Here is an 18541-nt window from a genome sequence, read left to right on the forward strand (position 1 = left end):
ATAATCATTATAATGATTATTATACCATAGATAATGGTTTAAATTCATTTGTGCTCCTTGAACACATAAACCAAAAGCTATACCAGTATTATTTTCACAGTGTGTTCTCTTTTTCCCTGTCGGAAAGGAAATATTTTTGAGCCATATGGGATCCTAATTCTCTGAATGCTTTTAGATTATCAGATGTCTCAACTGACAGTCCTGGATGAAAATCAAATCATGAGAATTTGCAAAACTGAAAAAAATTAAGAACATTTTGGTGTTATCGTGTACCGGAAATTCCATCTTTATCCTTTCTTCAATTAGGAAAAAAAATCAGACATCCTAAATATTAGAATTTTCAGCTCAAACTTTTCAACCCTTTTGCTGCAAACTTACTTGGTGATCCTTAGACTGGATATTTTTATAAACTTATGGTTCATGTTTTTTTACTTAGTATTCATTCTTTCAAGCTTTTATTTTATTCAAAATTTCAGCAAAATCTAGGTAATAGGGAAGATGCAAAGATGCTTAAGTCATGATCATTTCTCCCAAGAATTTTGCTATCCAATGAAGAGTATAAGACATATAACACCAAGTAGAAAGAAATAAGAAATTCTATGGCCTATTTAGCATCTGCTTTAACTTAGACAAGAGGTGTCCATTTTTAATAATGCTCAAATTAATATGAAGGAATTTATGATGGGTTTGGTACCAGTGAACTTCTCTCTTTAATTAGAAAAAATAGACAAGGGGACATTTAATAATATTCATCGTGAGAAAAGGTGTCTCCCTTTCTCCTATATCTTGTTCTTGTTTAGTGAAGAAAATGATAGGAGGAAATGAGGAAAGAGTATCCATAAGTATAGATGCCATACAGAGAACATGGGTGTTTGTGTGCCTTGGCACAAATTTTCCCTTTGTATTCAACCCAAGGCCAAATGATGGAGCCACACAACTCTATAACAGCCCAAAGGACTCTTCTGAGTTGTGATTTCACTCAGCATTCTTCAACCCCTTGGTTGGGTTAGCCTCCTGCCTGTGTAACCCACAGTGACCATTTCCTCATACTTAATTCCAGTGTTGTATTTTGTCTTAGTCCATGCAGGGTGCTATAACAAAATACCATAGACTGCTTGGCTTAAAAACAGTAGCAACTTATTTCTCACAGTTCTGGAGGCTACAAGTCCAAGATGAAGGCACCAGCAGATTTGGTGACTGATAGGGGACCACCTCCTAGTTCATAGATGGCCATGTTTTCCCTGTGTCCTCACATGGCAGAAGGAGCAAGGGTGCTCTCTGAAGCCTCTTTTATACAGCACTAATTCCATTCAGGAGGGCTCTACCCTCAAGACCTGACCACCTCCCAAAGGCCCCACTTCAAATATCATCACACTGGGAATTAGGTTTCAACATATGAATTTGGAGGGGACACAAACATACAGTGAGTTTCCCCAACACCACATTTTTTATATAAAGCAAGCCAAAACAAAGTTTTCATGGGGGAAAAAATGTTTTCTACTGAAGACATTTCAAGAAAAATGTCTTCAAGACCAAAACTAAAACCAAAATAAATGTGGAGAAAAGTCAAGAATATTCTGGTCAACTGTTTCAATAGGGTAATCACCATTCACTGCCCACCAAAGGCATTCCAAGTTACTAAGGACCTAACCACAAACTTTTTGACATCTCAAGATTTTGGGGAAGTCACACACCCAGGCCAACCTAACAAACCCCCCAAATGTTCTCACTGTTTCTGCTCTGTTAAGATTATAATGTGTTCAAATTTTAAGTGTAAAAATTCTTTCCTATAAAAACTCAAATTTATGTAAAAATGTGCTTCCTTTAGAACCACGATGACTATACAATCTCTGGATGCCTGTCATCTTCAATTAGAAGCTAAAAGCCACTCCCAGATTTAAAATCTGTTAACTCCATCAACACTGGTAATTTCACAACCAGCAAATGTGAACAGAAGCCAAAATCCATAGGAAATAAATTACTTCAGTAATTATTTCTGTGAGATTTCATAATTTGAAGTCAAAATAGAACAAACAAATCTATAGATGGACACGCACACACCCTCCCAATTTTGTTCTGATAACTTTCATTCTTTCTAATATCTTCTTTGTGGTTATCGCACCCAGGTCTGTCTAAGGTAAATTGTGAATACCCCTTATGACCTCTATTACATGCCATAATCCACATCCTCGTCATTATTTTCACTAACAGATCAGCACTGGCCAGAGCCACTTGTATGCAAAATATGGAGACAGCTTTAAATAACTTTTCTTATTTAGGGACTAACTCTCCCATAACTCGTACTTGCCTGCTTACAGATATCCAATAGGGTTATTTGTTTTTGGTGGTTCACCAACTGTGAACCCATCTCTGTCACTTTATATGAACAATTGACCAAACTCATCAGGGGAAAGTCCACAGCCACTTTCTTAGGGACATACAAGGATACCAGGTTAATTTCTCCCTTTTAATCAGAAAAGCAAAAGTTTTTCCAGAAGTTCCCCACTGAGCAAATTTTGTCACATGTCCACCCATAGCTTCAAGGGAGGTTGAAACAATTTCTCCACCCTCCATAGTAGAAGATAGCAAGGGAGAAGTGGATCAGACTACCAACAATGTCTACAACTTAGAAATAGAAATACTGAGTCCAAGGAGTATGGATGTTTATATTTTAACAAGTATTATTCAATCTCTATCCATAGTTGTATCAATTTAGACACTATATCAAAGACCATTCTGACTTTCATCTTTGCCATCTGGCTTTTCTTTCTGATTCAAATGAAAGATTATATTTAGCTTGGAAATTTGACTCCCCAGTGAAGCCAATTCCTGTGGTTCTCCAACAGGTCATATTTCATCCCATTTTCCTCAGATTTCAGTGTCTCCAGGCTATCGTTTCAATTCAGGCTGTTGAGCTCAAGTTCCATGTCACCCAATTCCTCCATCCATTCTTCACACCATAGCCAGATATAGTAAAAAATATAAGTCAGTTTATGTCCTTCAGTGTTTTCCATTGCACTTAGAATAAAATCAAAGCCCTTATCAGGATCCCCGTTATGTACGCCCTGTTTCCCCTCCAATGTCCTCTTCCCTCTCAGTCACTATATTTAGTCTTATTAACCTTCTGTCTACTCCTAGACTATATCTGGCTGTTTCCCATCTCAGTGCCTTTGTACCTACTCTTCCTTCTACAATGCCCTTCTAATGGCTCTTTCTGTGGTTTGGTTGCTCCTTTTAATCCCTCATGTCTCAATTTACATATCACTTTCTCAGAGAGGCTTTCTTGACCATTCTTTCTAGCATAAATCTCCTTTGTATTTTTTTTTTTTTTACCACAGCACTGTATTAATTTTCCTTAGAGCAATTTTTACTAGACATGTGAACTTGGACAAATTATTAACTTCTCTGTGTCTTCAATTCCTATTTGTAAATAAGGGTAATAACTGTACCAACCTCAGGGGTTTCTGTAAACCATAAACAAAGTAAAGCTCTTAATATTTCTTGGCCTATATAAAACTTTGCTAAATAATAATTACTTGCATTATTTTTTGTTTGGTTATTTTCCTGTTTTCCCCACTAGACTATAAACTCTAAAAGCAGAGGGACCTTGTCTGCTCTTTTCTCAGTGTGTCTCAGAACCCAGCCTAGTACCTGGCACATAGTAAGTGCTCACAAAATATTAGGTGAACAAATACATGTTGAATAAATGAATTAGTGGCAAGTCCTACCTCAGTGGAAGCTCTGATTGTGGATTGGACTCTGCAAGTTCATTTTCAGTGTTCAGTAGCCTCTTCTGTAAGGCTTCCAGATTAAGCAAATAAAAATATACAATCCTGGGTAAATTGGAATTTCTGTGTTTTATCTGGCAACCCTACTTTCCTCACTACCACCTTCACCCTTAATAAGCAATACTTTCTCTCATTCTCTCTCTCCCTGCTTTCTCTTCCTCTTTGCTCTTTTCTTCCTACATTTATTTGACTATTTCTGAATATAGTTCAGTATCAGGTAACCTCATCATCCTTAAATCTGTAGATATCCACTCCTTGAGGACAACCATCTCTTTGATGGATTAATGAGTCGCCTTTATGACCGGTCTCCCAATTCCCACAGGACTAAATTATCCACCTTCACCGTGACAGGCTCCTTTAGCCAGGATAGCCTTCTCAGGGGACTGCACTGACTCTTTTCTCTGGATTCAGACTATATTAAGTTAGGGACACAAATGTCCTTGATACATTCCCAGGCATTTTCTACCTTACTGGATAATTTTCCAACATCCTGGCCTTGAAAGAGACCTAAAGAAAAGAAATCCAATATGTCCTTTCCCAGTTGACCAGACAGATAGTTTGACAAGGGCTCTACAGAAGAGCTGAGAAGTGCCAAGTTGATGCCATGCTATTATTTTCCACCTCGCAGCACAGTCCTGGCTCAGCATGAGAAGTTACTTGGTGCTTTAGCCAGACTCTGTCACTTATATTAACATGCTCTAGATTGCGCTAAGGCAGTTGGAAGAACTAACCGCTTAACCTTTCAGAATAATTTATTTGAAATAAAATGTGTTGGAGAAACCATGGCAGTCACTTCCAGTGGTCTGTCAATATATATGAAAGGCTGTGGTGAAAATAGCATCACAGGAGTTACTTCTTGGCAGGGTTACACATCCATTGACTGGAATCTCCATCCAGAAAATGTCCTCTACTGAACATTTGGTTCCTTTACTGTAGCAAAGGAAACATGGGTGTCACAGTCTAAAAGAGTAAAACATTGATCCCAGATCCATTGTATTTCAACTGTGTGAACTAGCTAGATGGTTTCATAGCTCTGGGACTCAGTTTCCTTGTCTGTGATATGAAGGTATTGCCTCATATCTTATAACCCTGTAGTAAGGTTTCTAAATAAGGTAGACAAAGTACCAGGTACTCAGTGAGTGCTCAGTGGCTGCTAGTTAACATTAATCATTTTAGGCACTTTTTTTCTGCATCAGAGTATGTGGCTGTGTTGGTTATACTCGGGAGCAAATTGTCTTTGTTTCTCCAGAGAGGAGCTTCCTTTTAGAGCTCTGTATCACCAGTGAGAGACCACTTGCAAGAGGAGCCTGTTGTAAACACAAAGGTGCCATGTTCCTCTTCTGTTAAGGGCAAGGTGTCCAAACTAACCTAATTGCTGCTTATTTTTCTCTTGTAAGGTAGTGGGGAATGTTCAGCATATTAGATAGAAGAACAAAACTCAGATACATGCCAAGATTATGTACAGCCTACCCAAGGAAAAAAATTTTTTTCAACTTCACAGCTTGTGATTGGAAAAGGACACAGGACAGCTGCTAACTCTTTTCATCTCCACTTTTGGCATGTTCTTCTAATAGCTCTCCTGTCACAGTCTGCAGCTCAGTGGAAACTAAACGAGTAGGATTGAGGTGTCTCCCCCAGCCCCATCCCCACCCCCTGCTCAGATTCAGCTATTGGGAAAGACCATTTAAAGAATTTAATATCCGCCCTACCCCTTTGGGAATGGTGTAACTCAGCTAGACACCACGCTTCAAAAGAGAGAGGGAAGTTAAAGCTTTGCAGTTAGTTAGGGAACGTTTAGACAAGAACCCCCCCCCCCCCCAGGTCCCTGCCAGCCCTGATTCCATGATTCAGTGAACAGAGAGGACTGGAGCAGAGGAGGGAAGAATAGGTCAGACAACTTTCCAAATTCTGTTCTATAAAGAAAGATTCATTGTTGCTCAAACGTTGTGAAATCAAACATAAAATATGTTGGAACACTTGCTTTCAAATGTGAATTTCATATGGCTCTAAAGCAAAATGCAAATGGCTTAGGTCTTGCCACATTTTTTTGCTGAAACTTTTCTCTCCTACGCTAACCCCACTGGAGGCAGTGTCAGGTGATAGTTATGAGAAAGGCTACTATTAGCTAAGGGAGCACATTAAGTACCTACCTTAGAGAGCTATGGTGAGATTAAATAAGATAATATGTCTAAGGCATTTCGAACAGTGCCTGATGGGGCACCTGGGTGGCTCAGTTGGTCAAGTGTCTGCTTTCAGCTCAGGTCATAACCTCAGGGTTCTGAGATCGAGCCCCACATCAGGCTCCCTGCTCAGCAGTGAGTCTGCTTTTTCCTCTCTCGCTCTCACTCTCTCTCAAATAAATAAATAAAAATCTTAAAAAAAAAAAAAAAAAAAAAAACAGGGCCTGGCACAGAATAAGAACTCAGTAAGTGTGTAATTTACTTTATGTTTACACCAACTGCGATTGGTATGAAAATTGAAAGAAGACAGTAGGTGTTCATAAGCCTCAGATTTTCATATGCATGTATCTGGAAAAAAGTAAAAACATACAAATAAGTTTTGTTCACAACCTCGTTTCTTCTTGTGAGACTGGTGGATTAACATCCTTAAAAATGAATAGGCTTCCTCTTGCATCTGTTAAACTTGACCAAGACAGTACAAGTTACTGTATAAATGACTTTGAAATCTTATACATAATTCTAAAATCTACATGAACACATGAACACACTCAAATGAATTAGAATTGTAACTTATGAAATCATCAAACCTTGCTCATTAACAAATAAATACCTGATTACTTAAATTCCTTTTCTCTCTCTCTCCATAGCTTCAGAACAGATGTTTCAAAGGGGAAATAGCCTTGAAAAGTAAGAGGGAATAACTGGTAGTATAAAACTCATTATAATCATGTGAGGTATAAATACTAATCTTAAAAAAATAATTCTAAGATATAGATTATTTATTAAAATATATACTCTACATATATAAGATGCTCTCTAACTTATTGCTCAATAATGTGACATTTATTTAAATCAATAATCCAAATGGTCTAAAGAATCTAAGAAACTCTTCATAAGCTAAGAATGTGAAAATCTAGTCAAGTTGTGAACAAGAAATTCCATTGCAATAGACAGAGTATTTTCAAATGGAGGGCTAAGGTAGAGAGGTAAAAAAGTATACTGTTTTCTTCCACTGTCATTTCATTTGTGTAAGAAAGGGAATTAAAATTGGAAGAAACACACACACAAAAAAAATTTTTTTAATTTAAAAAAATAAAATAAAATTAGAAAAAGCACATCATCCATTATCTGATTACTTATGGTAACCCATGTTTCCATCTGATAAACAAAATAAAGCTTTCCAACACTGATAGGGAAATTATAAATCTGGGACTTATCCCAATAGTTACCATCCTAATCATGCAGAAAAGATGCATTCGGTTTACTTGTAGGTTGATATCAAATTGACTCAAAGCCTTTATAGAAGCTAAGAGGTACATATTCCAAGAATATTATATATAGTTTTATGCCACCACATCATTTATGCTGTAAAAATATTAAAAATAAACTAAAATATGTGTTTCTCCATGTGTGAGTTTGCAAGATCTTGCTATCATTTTATTATACAAATATTCTATTTTAAATATTCCAGGCCACACAAATTGTGGAGAAGAATCTAGTTTGGTTAGTTATAGAGCAAAAGAAATTTTCTCCAAATTGACAGAATCCTCTCCATTTTTTCAGTCTTGAACTGAAGAGAGAGAATAAATAACATCCAACTTAAGCTTATATTAAAAAGAAACAAGTTCCCGGGCTCCTGGGTGGCTCAGTCGTTAACCGTCTGCCTTCGGCTCAGGTCATGATCCCAGGATCCTGGGATCGAGTCCCACATCGGGCTCCCTGCTCGGCAGGAAGCCTGCTTCTCCCTCTCCCACTCCCCCTGCTTGTGTTCCTGCTCTCGCTATCTCTCTCTCTGTCAAATAAATAAATAAAAATCTATAAAAAGAAACAAGTTCCCTATGGTCCTTAAACATGTTTCCCTAGCATCTGTAGGGATTTATAATATATAATATGCAACTTGAAGGAAAGTTTGCTAAATGAATATGATATGGAATTGAGGTTATAAAAATAAGAGGACTTTTCAAGCTGGAGTTCTGAGAGACAGAAGTGATCAGTTTAGATATATTTGAGAGATTATTTCAATAAATAGCTGTTATATTTCTCATGGAGCATTAAGTACAAAACACTACTTTTTATTCTATTTGGTCATCTTGTTAGTATATCACAGCTGAAAAAAAAATCCAATAATATAAAATATTCTCCCCAGGGTCAGAGAAACTTCGGTTTTCAGCTCTCAGAGCATAAAATATGTTATTTTTCCTCATTCCATGATTTAAGAAAGCAATAAGGACCCCCCTGGATTAGATATTTCTTGTCAGTAAAAGAACAGCTATTCTAAAAATACTGTCTTGGGCCTTTCATCCTTCCAGTAAGTCATTAACTAAGCAACTTCATCTACTGATTATTATTCCCTAAGTGCCTTATGCAATGTGCCTGGTAGTGTGCTAAGAAAATAAGAAATTACTCCTTGATTTGATTTGTCATTTTGATAGCATAGATTTCTAGTCCCATAAGAAACACTAATGAAAATAGAACTACTACTAATTTGTTTTAATGACTGAAAATTTTGAAGAAAATTTGCTAAACATCCTCAATTTTATGTTCATGAACTTTGACGAAGAAGCACATCAATTATATCCTAAGGAAGACTCTTGAGTATTTCTGACTCCCTGTTCTGATTCCCTATCAGTCCCCATTTTTTTTCCTCCTATCTGTGTGATTCAACTACAGTTTCAATGTCTTTAATTGTGGAGAAGTGCTGTCTAATAGAATTTTCTTTGATGACAGAAATATTCTCTATTTGTGCTGTCCAGTAGTGTAGCCACCAGCCACACGGGGCCAATGCATTTTTTGAAATCCAGTTTGAAAAGAATCAACTAGATATGGCAACTGAGAAGTCTTCCTCAACATTTGGCAGAGAAACTCTATGGAGTTAGTGGGGGTAAAAGCATATTGCAGTGGGTTGAGAAGTAAATGGGAGATAAGGAAGTAGAGGCAGTATGCGTACTGGGGATGAGGAGGTAGAGAGTGAATGCAGTGTAGTAGTTGATTAAGCAGAAAACACACATAATGGAGCTCTACTCCAAAAATCTTTGATCTGCCAGTCATGTGAAAAATGAATGGAGCAGGGAGAAAGCTAGAGTTTACATTCAGCTATTATTGGGGGCAGGGGGAAGGATAAGCTGAGATTTTCTAACATTTAGTGAAGGCAAGTCATAACATGAGAATAAATTTCAACTCCCCCGGAAGAATGGACATGTTTATTGTCTTTGATGGCACATCTGTTACCCAAGTGCAAATGAAATGGTTAGTTGTAAGATTTGAAATATTTAATTTTTCTCTGAAAAGCTGGAAAATCCATGATATTACAGAATTAAGGTATTCTGTCATTTCTTTTAATAATAAATGTTATAAGTTCCTACCTAATACTGAGATTAATTTGTCCCAAAAAAGTGCATTCTTGTATTTCTCTATAATTACAGTTGACCCTTGAACAATGCAGGGGTTTAGGGTGCTGACCACCCCCCTCACCCTGGTTGCCCCATGCAGCCAAACATCTGCATATAATTTTTACCTCCCCCAAAATTTAACTACTAATAGCCTACTGTTAACAGGAAGCCTTACTAATACATAAACAGTTGATTAACACATATTTTGTATGTTATGAATATGATATACTGTATTCTTACAATAAAGTAAAATAGAGAAAAGAAAATGTTATTAAGAAAGTCATAGGAAGAGAGAATAGATTTGCAGTACTGTACTGTATTTATTGAAAAAAATCAAGGTTTAAGTGGACCCACACAGTTCAAACCCATGTTGTTCAAGGGTCAACCATACTTCTTAAAGCTAACTTTAGGTTGCAAGTTCTGAAACACTAAAATGTAGTTGCAATGTAAATGTAACTTCAAATTATACAATCTATATTTACATATAAGGATACTAATCAAAAGTTAGAAATGACTGAAATCATAGCATTTTAGAACTTAATGAGTATTCATTGAACTGCATTTTACGGGTGAGGACCATGAGACCTAGAAATAATATATGACTTAGCTAAGTTTACCCAAACAAGATTCGGACCCAGATCTTTAGACTCCAAGCCTGGTGGTGTTTCAAAAAAGAGTGGCTAGATGATGCACCAGGATATTTTTGGTATCTCTATATATTGCAATAAGAGAGAAAATAGAAAATTTCTAACAGCATGCCTCATTGGGGACAGTGAATCCTTTTCTTTACATTTCCACAATTAGTACCATTTCCCCTTGGGCACATTCTCACCATTTGCACTGTGCTTCCCAAATTTTCACTCATTTTTCAAAAGTGTTTGGTAATTATTCCATATGCTATGAAATTTGACCCAAAGAGAAGATGTCTAACTTCCCTACAGTTTTTCAAAAAGGTTCCTCCTACTGAAGGTAAGAGAAGATGGTATATTGGTAGTTTAGAGGAAGAACAGTGGTTTTAAGGATTTAATCCTTCATATCATTTCAGTATTCAAATACTGAAATCAAATTTTCAGGATTACCTATAGATAGTAGGTATCTATAATTACTGAAGCAGAAGACACACTGACAGAAGACAAACGCAGACACACCAAAGAATGTATGTGAGCTAATGTTGTGGGCTGCTAATTTAGCCCATGGAAAACCTGGTAATGGTCTAACACATAGATGGACAAAGTTTTTTGTTTCTTGTTGTGGTTTTTTTTTTCTGTTTTTGTTTTTTAAGATCCTTTTAACTCCTTTTGGAAACCCTTTAAAGACTAAAAGTCAAATACAGAATGGTATGATATATCCTACTCAGGACATACTGGTCCATTTCTGGAAATAATAACGCTTTCTCAAAATGAAGCCATTTATATTCTTAGCCATGCTCTATTGTGTGCACAGAGTAATTTCTTGAGAGCAATGTTTCCTGTGGCATTTTGCCAAGACTGGCTTTATTTGTTTTTCATTAGGCTTTTCATTATCATGCTGCTATATACCTGGATCATTCTGCCTCCTCTGAGAAGGCCAGGGTAGCTTAAGCATAGGAATGATATCATGAGTAGGTGGAATGTTTTTGCCCAGTGAATGCCCATTTTAAATCTCTAGCTATGGTACCATTTTTATGGCTTTAATCTTTCTAAGAACAATCAATTATCCATTTATAATGTATTCTGGTATTAAATTGTTTATATTCGTCTATTCTGTCCCTGTACAGGGAAAAATATTGGTCTCACTTTGTACCATATAGATAGGCCCATCCTCCTTTATTACCTCAGGAAAAGACATCATGATTCACCCCCATTGTCCAAGCCTGGAACTATTGTGTGTTCTGCATTTCTCCATCATTACATGCATTCAGTCACTGAGTCAAACTTCTTGATAGTTTCAAACCCACCCATATCTTTCTATCTCCCATGACCACCACTACCTCAGTCTAAGCCCACATTGTCTCTAGAACAACTGCGGTAGCTCCTAATGGTCTCCATGCTCCCAGGATTGCCCTTTCGAATTCATTCTCTTTTGCTTTAAATATCTGTCAGTACCCATTGCTCTCCATAAATATGTGCTCTGTAATTTCTACTCAGTGTTTTTGTTACACATTAATAAGACAGTTTGATTTGTCCAGAAAAGGAGTGATCTGAATTCTGAACTTCTCTACAGACCCCTCAATTTAAAGAGAAACACTAGCTTACAAGCTACAAAAGACTAAAATTTAGGGACAAAATAAATAATCTATAAATTTCTGTATTAGAATATTAATCAGAGGCCTAAAAAATCATTGAAATCAAAGAATTTCAGGACTAGACTGGTCCTTGGAGATCGTGTGGCTCAACTTTGTCATGTTATAGGTAAGGAAACTGAGGCCCAGCCACTAAATTGATCTTTATAAATTTAGAATCTCATATGTAACTCCTGTTTTTACCATCTATCCATGGCTCCCCGTTATGGTCAGGATGAAGTCTGAATTCCTCAGCCTGGCATACAATGTGCGTATAGTCTGGCTTCGGCTTACCTTGCCAGCCTTACCTTTTGTTCCTCTCTCCAACTCATCCAAGAACCCAGTGCTTCCGAATATGCTATGTTCTTTCTCACCCACAGGACACTGTACATAATTTTTCTTGTGTCCTCCCTCTGTTGAGTGCTGAGTCCTAACCATGCTTCAGATATCCGATCAGACATCATCTCTGCTGAAAACACCCCCCAGATCCCCTTGGGGTTCCCAAGCATGTGTCACCATCATAGCATATTCACAGCATTCTACCTGCCTTTGAAAATCTGTTTCCATCCCTGGACTAGAATGAATAAAGACAGTTATGGGCAGGGACCTGCAAATTATTCATTGCTATATCCCCATTATCTTGATCAGATGTCTGGCATTCAGTATTTTAAGATTAATTATTAATTCCCAATTTTAACTAGCCTAGTATATTTCAATTTTTTAATCAGTCCTCCTCTCACAATCTGTTTTCAAGGGAAGAAAAAACTGATTCATTCATGTCAACGTATAGGTAAATCACTGAAGATCCTAAAGGGCAACTCTTCTCAGAAGCATTTACATTTTTAGGGGAACAGAGTTTTAGGTCACAGGAACGAATCCCCAATGCAGATAACCCAACCATAAATAGTGAGCCATAAGAGCATTTCTGAGAGGAAGGAAGCTTTCCCAGAACCTTCAACTCAGTCACATAGGTGACCTCCTACTTGCCCTCACCCTCATAGAAGAATGACTCTGTTTTTGTTTGTAAAAATCAGCTCACTTGTTGGTTATTTTTCTCTGCATTAAATAAATCATTATTTACCCATAGTAAAAATACCTAATTTAACTTGTAACATTTCTGGGTTTGTTTCAGGGAAGCAATGTTATGGAAGATCAGGATTTGTTGGAAATTGGAATCCTTAATTCTGGGCACAGACAAAGAATTCTACAGGCAATCCAGCTTCTTCCAAAGGTAAGCAATGCTTTCCTAGCCTGGCCCTATGTACAGCAGTCTTCAGTCCAGATGTGAAAGGGCTGTTAGTACTTAGGACACCATCTCTACATATTGTTTAAACTCCCCAAAGCAGTTCTTCTTAGGTCCAATGAAATGTTCAGACTCACAAGACTACTGTGGGCCAAACTTGGCTTTAGGTGGATGAGAAGGATGTCATACAGGAAACACCACTGACCAGCAGGGCGCCTTCAGGGGTTCCCTTCAGTGTGAGTCCTTATATTGGTACAAACATCAGTCCACGCCCCTCAGGTGAGAGCTCAGGTACAAGAAGACAAGATCAATATTGGGTGGGTGTGGGAATGTTCCTGAATTAGAAGCCTCATGCCCCCTGAGAGGCATTATCTCTTGTACAACTCCATAGACTTAGGAATCTGCCTAATTACAAGAGTTATCACTCAAGGAAGACCAAAGTATCACATCCCCATCAGGTATTTATAGTTAATGTATAAATCCTCCCAGTCTAGATGCAGTTTGCCAACCAACGTGTCCTTTTAACTGTAAGCACTATGTTACCTAGCAACAGAGTTGATCTTCTGTTTCCAGATAAGATTTCATAGGAGCCTAAAGCAAGAGGTAGGATCTGAGCACTGGTCTTCAAGATAATGTAGGACTTTAACTGATAAGGAAAAGGAAAGCATTTCAGGGATCAGCAGAAATCATATAAATATAAATATAGATTGCCGAAAGTATTAGGGGAATAGTGATACTGTGTGATTTAAAATGCAATGAGATTTGCCCAACAATGTGAATGTCCTTAATCATTGCCACTAAATTATACACTTAAAAATGGTTAAGGTAGTAAATTTTATGTTTTGTTATTTTGTCACAGTTTTTTAAATAATTTTTTAAAAAAAGAAAAAAAAATCCAGTGTGATTAAACAATTAGAGAGTATAGTCAGAGATAAAGCAGAAAAAGTAGGTTGGGTTGGTCTATGTCAGGCTAAGGAATTTGAAATTTGTTCTATAGGCTCTGGGGAACAGACATGACTGGACTGCTTTAGGCCAGTCAATTTTGGAGGCAGTATACAATAGGCATGAGAAGGAGGGAAAGTTGAAGTAGGGTCAACCAGCTGGGAAAAGATTCAGTGGGCAAGACTGAAAGCAGATGAACAGTTAGACTTGCACCTAAATGTATGAACTTACCATATATTTTGTATTCTCCTCTGCTCTTTTCCTTTCTAATGAGGCTATAATTTCTCCTTAGAACGAGAAAGATAAATATTAACCACTATTTCTAAGGAAGTGATCTGATGAAATTTGCCAACTGACAGTGAACTGAGTGTCTGCTGATAGAAGCTTAACACTTTTGCAAATTCAAGGAGAGTTACGCATACAAAGGAGTTTGATCATACAATTTTCTACAGTAAAAGGAAAAGAATAAAGTGGCCTTAGAACTAATTCCAGAAGTAATTCTTATACGCGTATTGTTCACCTCACTACTTTTGTATCTTAAAATATTATTTCCTCAGCAAGTTTGCTCCTCGTTGTCTGCAAGGACTTCTACACTGCTGTACCCCCAACACCGAGCTCAGTGTGCAGCCCATGGTAGACACTCAATAAATCAATAAGTGACTACCCCCGTGTCACAAGCCTGCCTGTCAAGTTCAGCTCAAATAGTTCCATATCACTTCCTTTATGAAACTTCCCCTAAATGGAACCACTTCTCTCACCTTGGTAATTATCACCCTAGTCCAAACCAACCACCATTAACTGGACTGCCACAATAGGTTCTACTATCATCTCTAGGTTAGACTACTGGAGTCAATTTCTCATTGGTTCTCTCTAGCTTGGATAATTCATAGATGCCTAATCTCTGTCCTAGTTACCTTTCTTATCACTCTACATTTGAATTTCACACAGCATCCAGAATGATCCTTCTCAAATGTAAATCAGATCACGCACACTCTGTTCAAAATCTCCAATGGAGGGTGCCTGGGTGGCTCAGATGGTTGGGCATCTGCCTTCAGTTCAGGTTATGATCCCGGGGTCCTGGAATTGAGACCCGCATTCGGGCTCCCTGCTCAGCGGGGAGCCTGCTTCTCCCTCTGCCTCTCTCTCTCCATCTCTCATGAATAAATAAATAAATAATCTTAAAGAAAATAAAAATAAAATAAAATAAAATCTCCAATGGATTCCCTTCTCACTTAGAATAAAATCTTTATCACAGCCTACAGAAGTCAATAGGCTCTGGCCCCTTCCCACCTTCATGGCCTCATCTCTCACTCTCCCATTTTCCTCAACTCTAGTTATATGGTTTCTTTTTGTTCCAGAATATACCAAGCTCATTTTTGCCTCAAGGTCTTTCCATACTGGTCTCTTTGCCTAGAAAGTCTTTTATTCAAATTTTCATACCCTTGTTCCTATACATCATCAAATCTCTACTCAGCTGCTGTCTCCTCATCCAGGCCTTGGTGACCTCAAAGTCACACGCACATACTATCACTGTCCTTCATATTGCCCCACTTTAGTTTCTCCGTGGCACTTATGGCTACCTGAAGTTAGATTATTTATGTGTTTGTTTTTTCCTTATTTTTCACCTCTCCCCCAAGATGCAGGGTCCATAAGTTCAGGGACCTTGACTATCTTGTTCCTTCCTATATACCCAGCCCCTACAGCAGTGCCAGTCACATCATAGGTGGTCAAAAATGTTTGTAGAAGGCAATAATACACTGCTGTCTCTTTCCTCTGAGATTTGATAGCTCTGCCTATTCTGAAGGTACTAATAATGCTCTACCACTCTTGCCTTAGAAACATCCTGAAGGCAGAGACAGTGTCACATCCATCCTTGAATTTCCCAATGTGCTTAGCTCAATACATGCACATTTAAAGAATAAAAGAATGAGCAACTGAATGAATATTTTCCTCTCGTTATTCAAATTTACATTTTTTTTCAAATCGAAGAGTGCCTCAATCTTAAGATATATCCGTAATTGTGTATATGCCATTTGATAACGAGAACAAAAGAACCTGAACTCGGAATTATTTGGAGAACAAATGGAGTGTTTATTTTTAAGACAGAATATCATTCCCATTAGAGAAAACAATATAACAGAAACAATACAAAATTAAGCTTTTATCAAGAGGCTGATGCGAAAGTGCTTACTATGCACCCAAATGAGTAGAGAATATGTAAAAACATCCAAACACGTGTTCATCAGCACAAACAGAATGTTATAATGCTACAAATTGATGCTTTGCCTTCTTAGGTAATGAGCCCAATCTTCAGATGGTTAATAGTGTAATTTTACTGCCAGCACATTCATTTGCATTCACTCTAACTTTGCAGTGCCGCAAAAGGGACACCGTGTCTCTTTGTTTTGTTTATGCAATTTTAGTCTTCAAAATATCTGTGTTCTTCATCTGTCATGAAAAATATTCCATGATTGCTACCTGAAATCCTTTAATTAACATATTGTGTTTTGGAATTCCTGAGATTGTTCCTAAACAGAGAAAAGGTGGTTTGCTAAATGCAATCTTGATCTGTTAGCACACTTCAAAGCATGTTTTTCATGCTTTATTTGTATTTGTTGTTTCAAGTTTCAAAGACAAAAGTTTATTCCTTTGGTAAGAATAGTTCTTCTGTAATATGCCCTTTATAATATTGAAATATTCACCAATGCAAAGGTCTGTATGTTCTCAAGTACATTTGATACATCAAACTCGTGGAATGTATTGTATTTTTTTATACTTTTTTATTGTTATGTTAATCACCATACATTACATCATTAGTTTTTGATGTAGTGTTCCATGATTCATTGTTTGTGCATAACACCCAGTGCTCCATGCAGAACGTGCCCTCTTTAATACCCATCACCAGGCTATCCATCCTCCTACCCCCCTCTCCTCTAGAACCCTCAGTTTGTTTTTAAGAGTCCATCGTCTCTCATGGTTCGCCTCCCCCTCCGATTCCCCCCTTCATTCTTCCCCTCCTGCTATCTTTTTTTTTTCTTAACATATATTGCATTATTTGTTTCAGAGGTACAGATCTGTGATTCAACAGTCTTGCACAATTCACAGCACTCACCATAGCATATACCTTCCCCAGTGTCTATCATCCAGCCACCTCCTCCCTCCCACCCCACCTCCCACTCCAGCAACCCTCATTTTGTTTCCTGAGATTAAGAATTCCTCATATCAGTGAGGTCATATGATACATGTCTTTCTCTGATTGACTTATTTCGCTCAGCATGATACCCTCCAGTTCCATCCACGTCGTTGCAAATGGCAAGATCTCATTCCTTTTGATGGCTGCATAATATTCCATTGTATATATATACCACCTCTTCTTTATCCATTCATCTGTCGATGGACATCTTGGCTCTTTCCACAGTTTAGCTATTGTGGACATTGCTGCTATAAACATCAGGGTGCACGTACCCTTTCGGATCCCTACATTTATATCTTTGGGGTAAATACCCAGTAGTGCAATTGCTGGATCGTATGGTAGCTCTATTTTCAACTTTTTCAGGAACCTCCATACTGTTTTCCAGAGTGGCCGCACCAGCTTGCATTCCCACCAACAGTGTAGGAGGGTTCCCCTTTCTCCACATCCTCGCCAACATCTGTCATTTCCTGACTTGTTAATTTTAGCCATTCTGACTGGTGTGAGGTGGTATCTCATTGAGGTTTTGATTTGGATTTCCCTGATGCCATGCGATGTTGAGCACTTTTTCATGTGTCTGTTGGCCATTTGTATGTCTTCTTTGGAAAAACGTCTGTTCATGTCTTCTGCCCATTTCTTGATTGGATTATTTGTTCTTTGGGTGTTGAGTTTGATAAGTTCTTTATAGATTTTGGATACTAGCCCTTTATCTGATACGTCATTTGCAAATATCTTCTCCCATTCTGTCGGTTGTCTTTTGGTTTTGTTGACTGTTTCTTTTGCTGTGCAAAAGCTTTTTATCTTGATGAAGTCCCAATAATTCATTTTTGCCCTTCCTTCCCTTACCTCTGGCGATGTTTCTAGGAAGAAGTTGCTGTGGCTGAGGTCGAAGAGGTTGTTGCCTGTGTTCTCCTTTAGGATATTGATGGACTCCTGTCTCACATTTACGTCTTTCAACCATTTTGAGTCTATTTTTGTGTGTGGTGTAAGGAAATGGTCCAGTTTCATTCTTCTGCATGTGGCTGTCCAATTCTCCCAACACCATTTGTTGAAGAGACTGTCTTTTTTCCATTGGACATTCTTTCCTGCTTTGTCAAAGATGAGTTGACCATAGAGTTGAGGGTCCATTTCTGGGCTCTCTGTTCTGTTCCCTTGATCTATGTGTCTGTTTTTTTGCCAGTACCATACTGTCTTGATGATGACAGCTTTGTAATAGAGCTGGAAGTCCAGAATTGTGATGCTGCCAGCTTTGCTTTTCTTTTTCAACATTCCTCTGACTATTCGGGGTCTTTTCTGGTTCCATACAAATTTTAGGATTATTTGTTCCACTTCTTTGAAAAAAGTGGATGGTATTTTGATAGGGATTGCATTGAATGTGTAGATTGCTCTAGGTAGCATTGACGTCTTCACAATATTTGTTCTTCCAATCCATGAGCATGGAATGTTTTTCCATTTCTTTGTGTCTTCCTCAATTTCTTTCGTGAGTATTTTATAGTTTTCTGAGTACAGATCCTTTGTCTCTTTGTTTTGATTTATTCCTAGGTATCTT

The 18541-nt window shown here is 37.8% G+C and overlaps 1 protein-coding gene across 1 annotated transcript in view; it reads left to right on the forward strand.

The window, feature by feature from the left end:
- Positions 1-18541, forward strand: part of ANKS1B (ankyrin repeat and sterile alpha motif domain containing 1B) — a 1110621-nt gene that overhangs the window by 778629 nt on the left and 313451 nt on the right. Inside the window, exon 16 of the mRNA XM_064590752.1 lies at positions 12750-12848. Coding sequence (XP_064446822.1) covers positions 12750-12848 — 99 coding nt within the window. The remainder of the gene's footprint in view (positions 1-12749; positions 12849-18541) is intronic.

Source organism: Mirounga angustirostris, unplaced genomic scaffold (assembly GCF_029215605.1).
Source record: "Mirounga angustirostris isolate CCGP_5_RB_7025 unplaced genomic scaffold, mMirAng1.0.hap1 SCAF_5, whole genome shotgun sequence".
Classification (NCBI taxonomy): Eukaryota; Metazoa; Chordata; class Mammalia; order Carnivora; family Phocidae; genus Mirounga; species Mirounga angustirostris.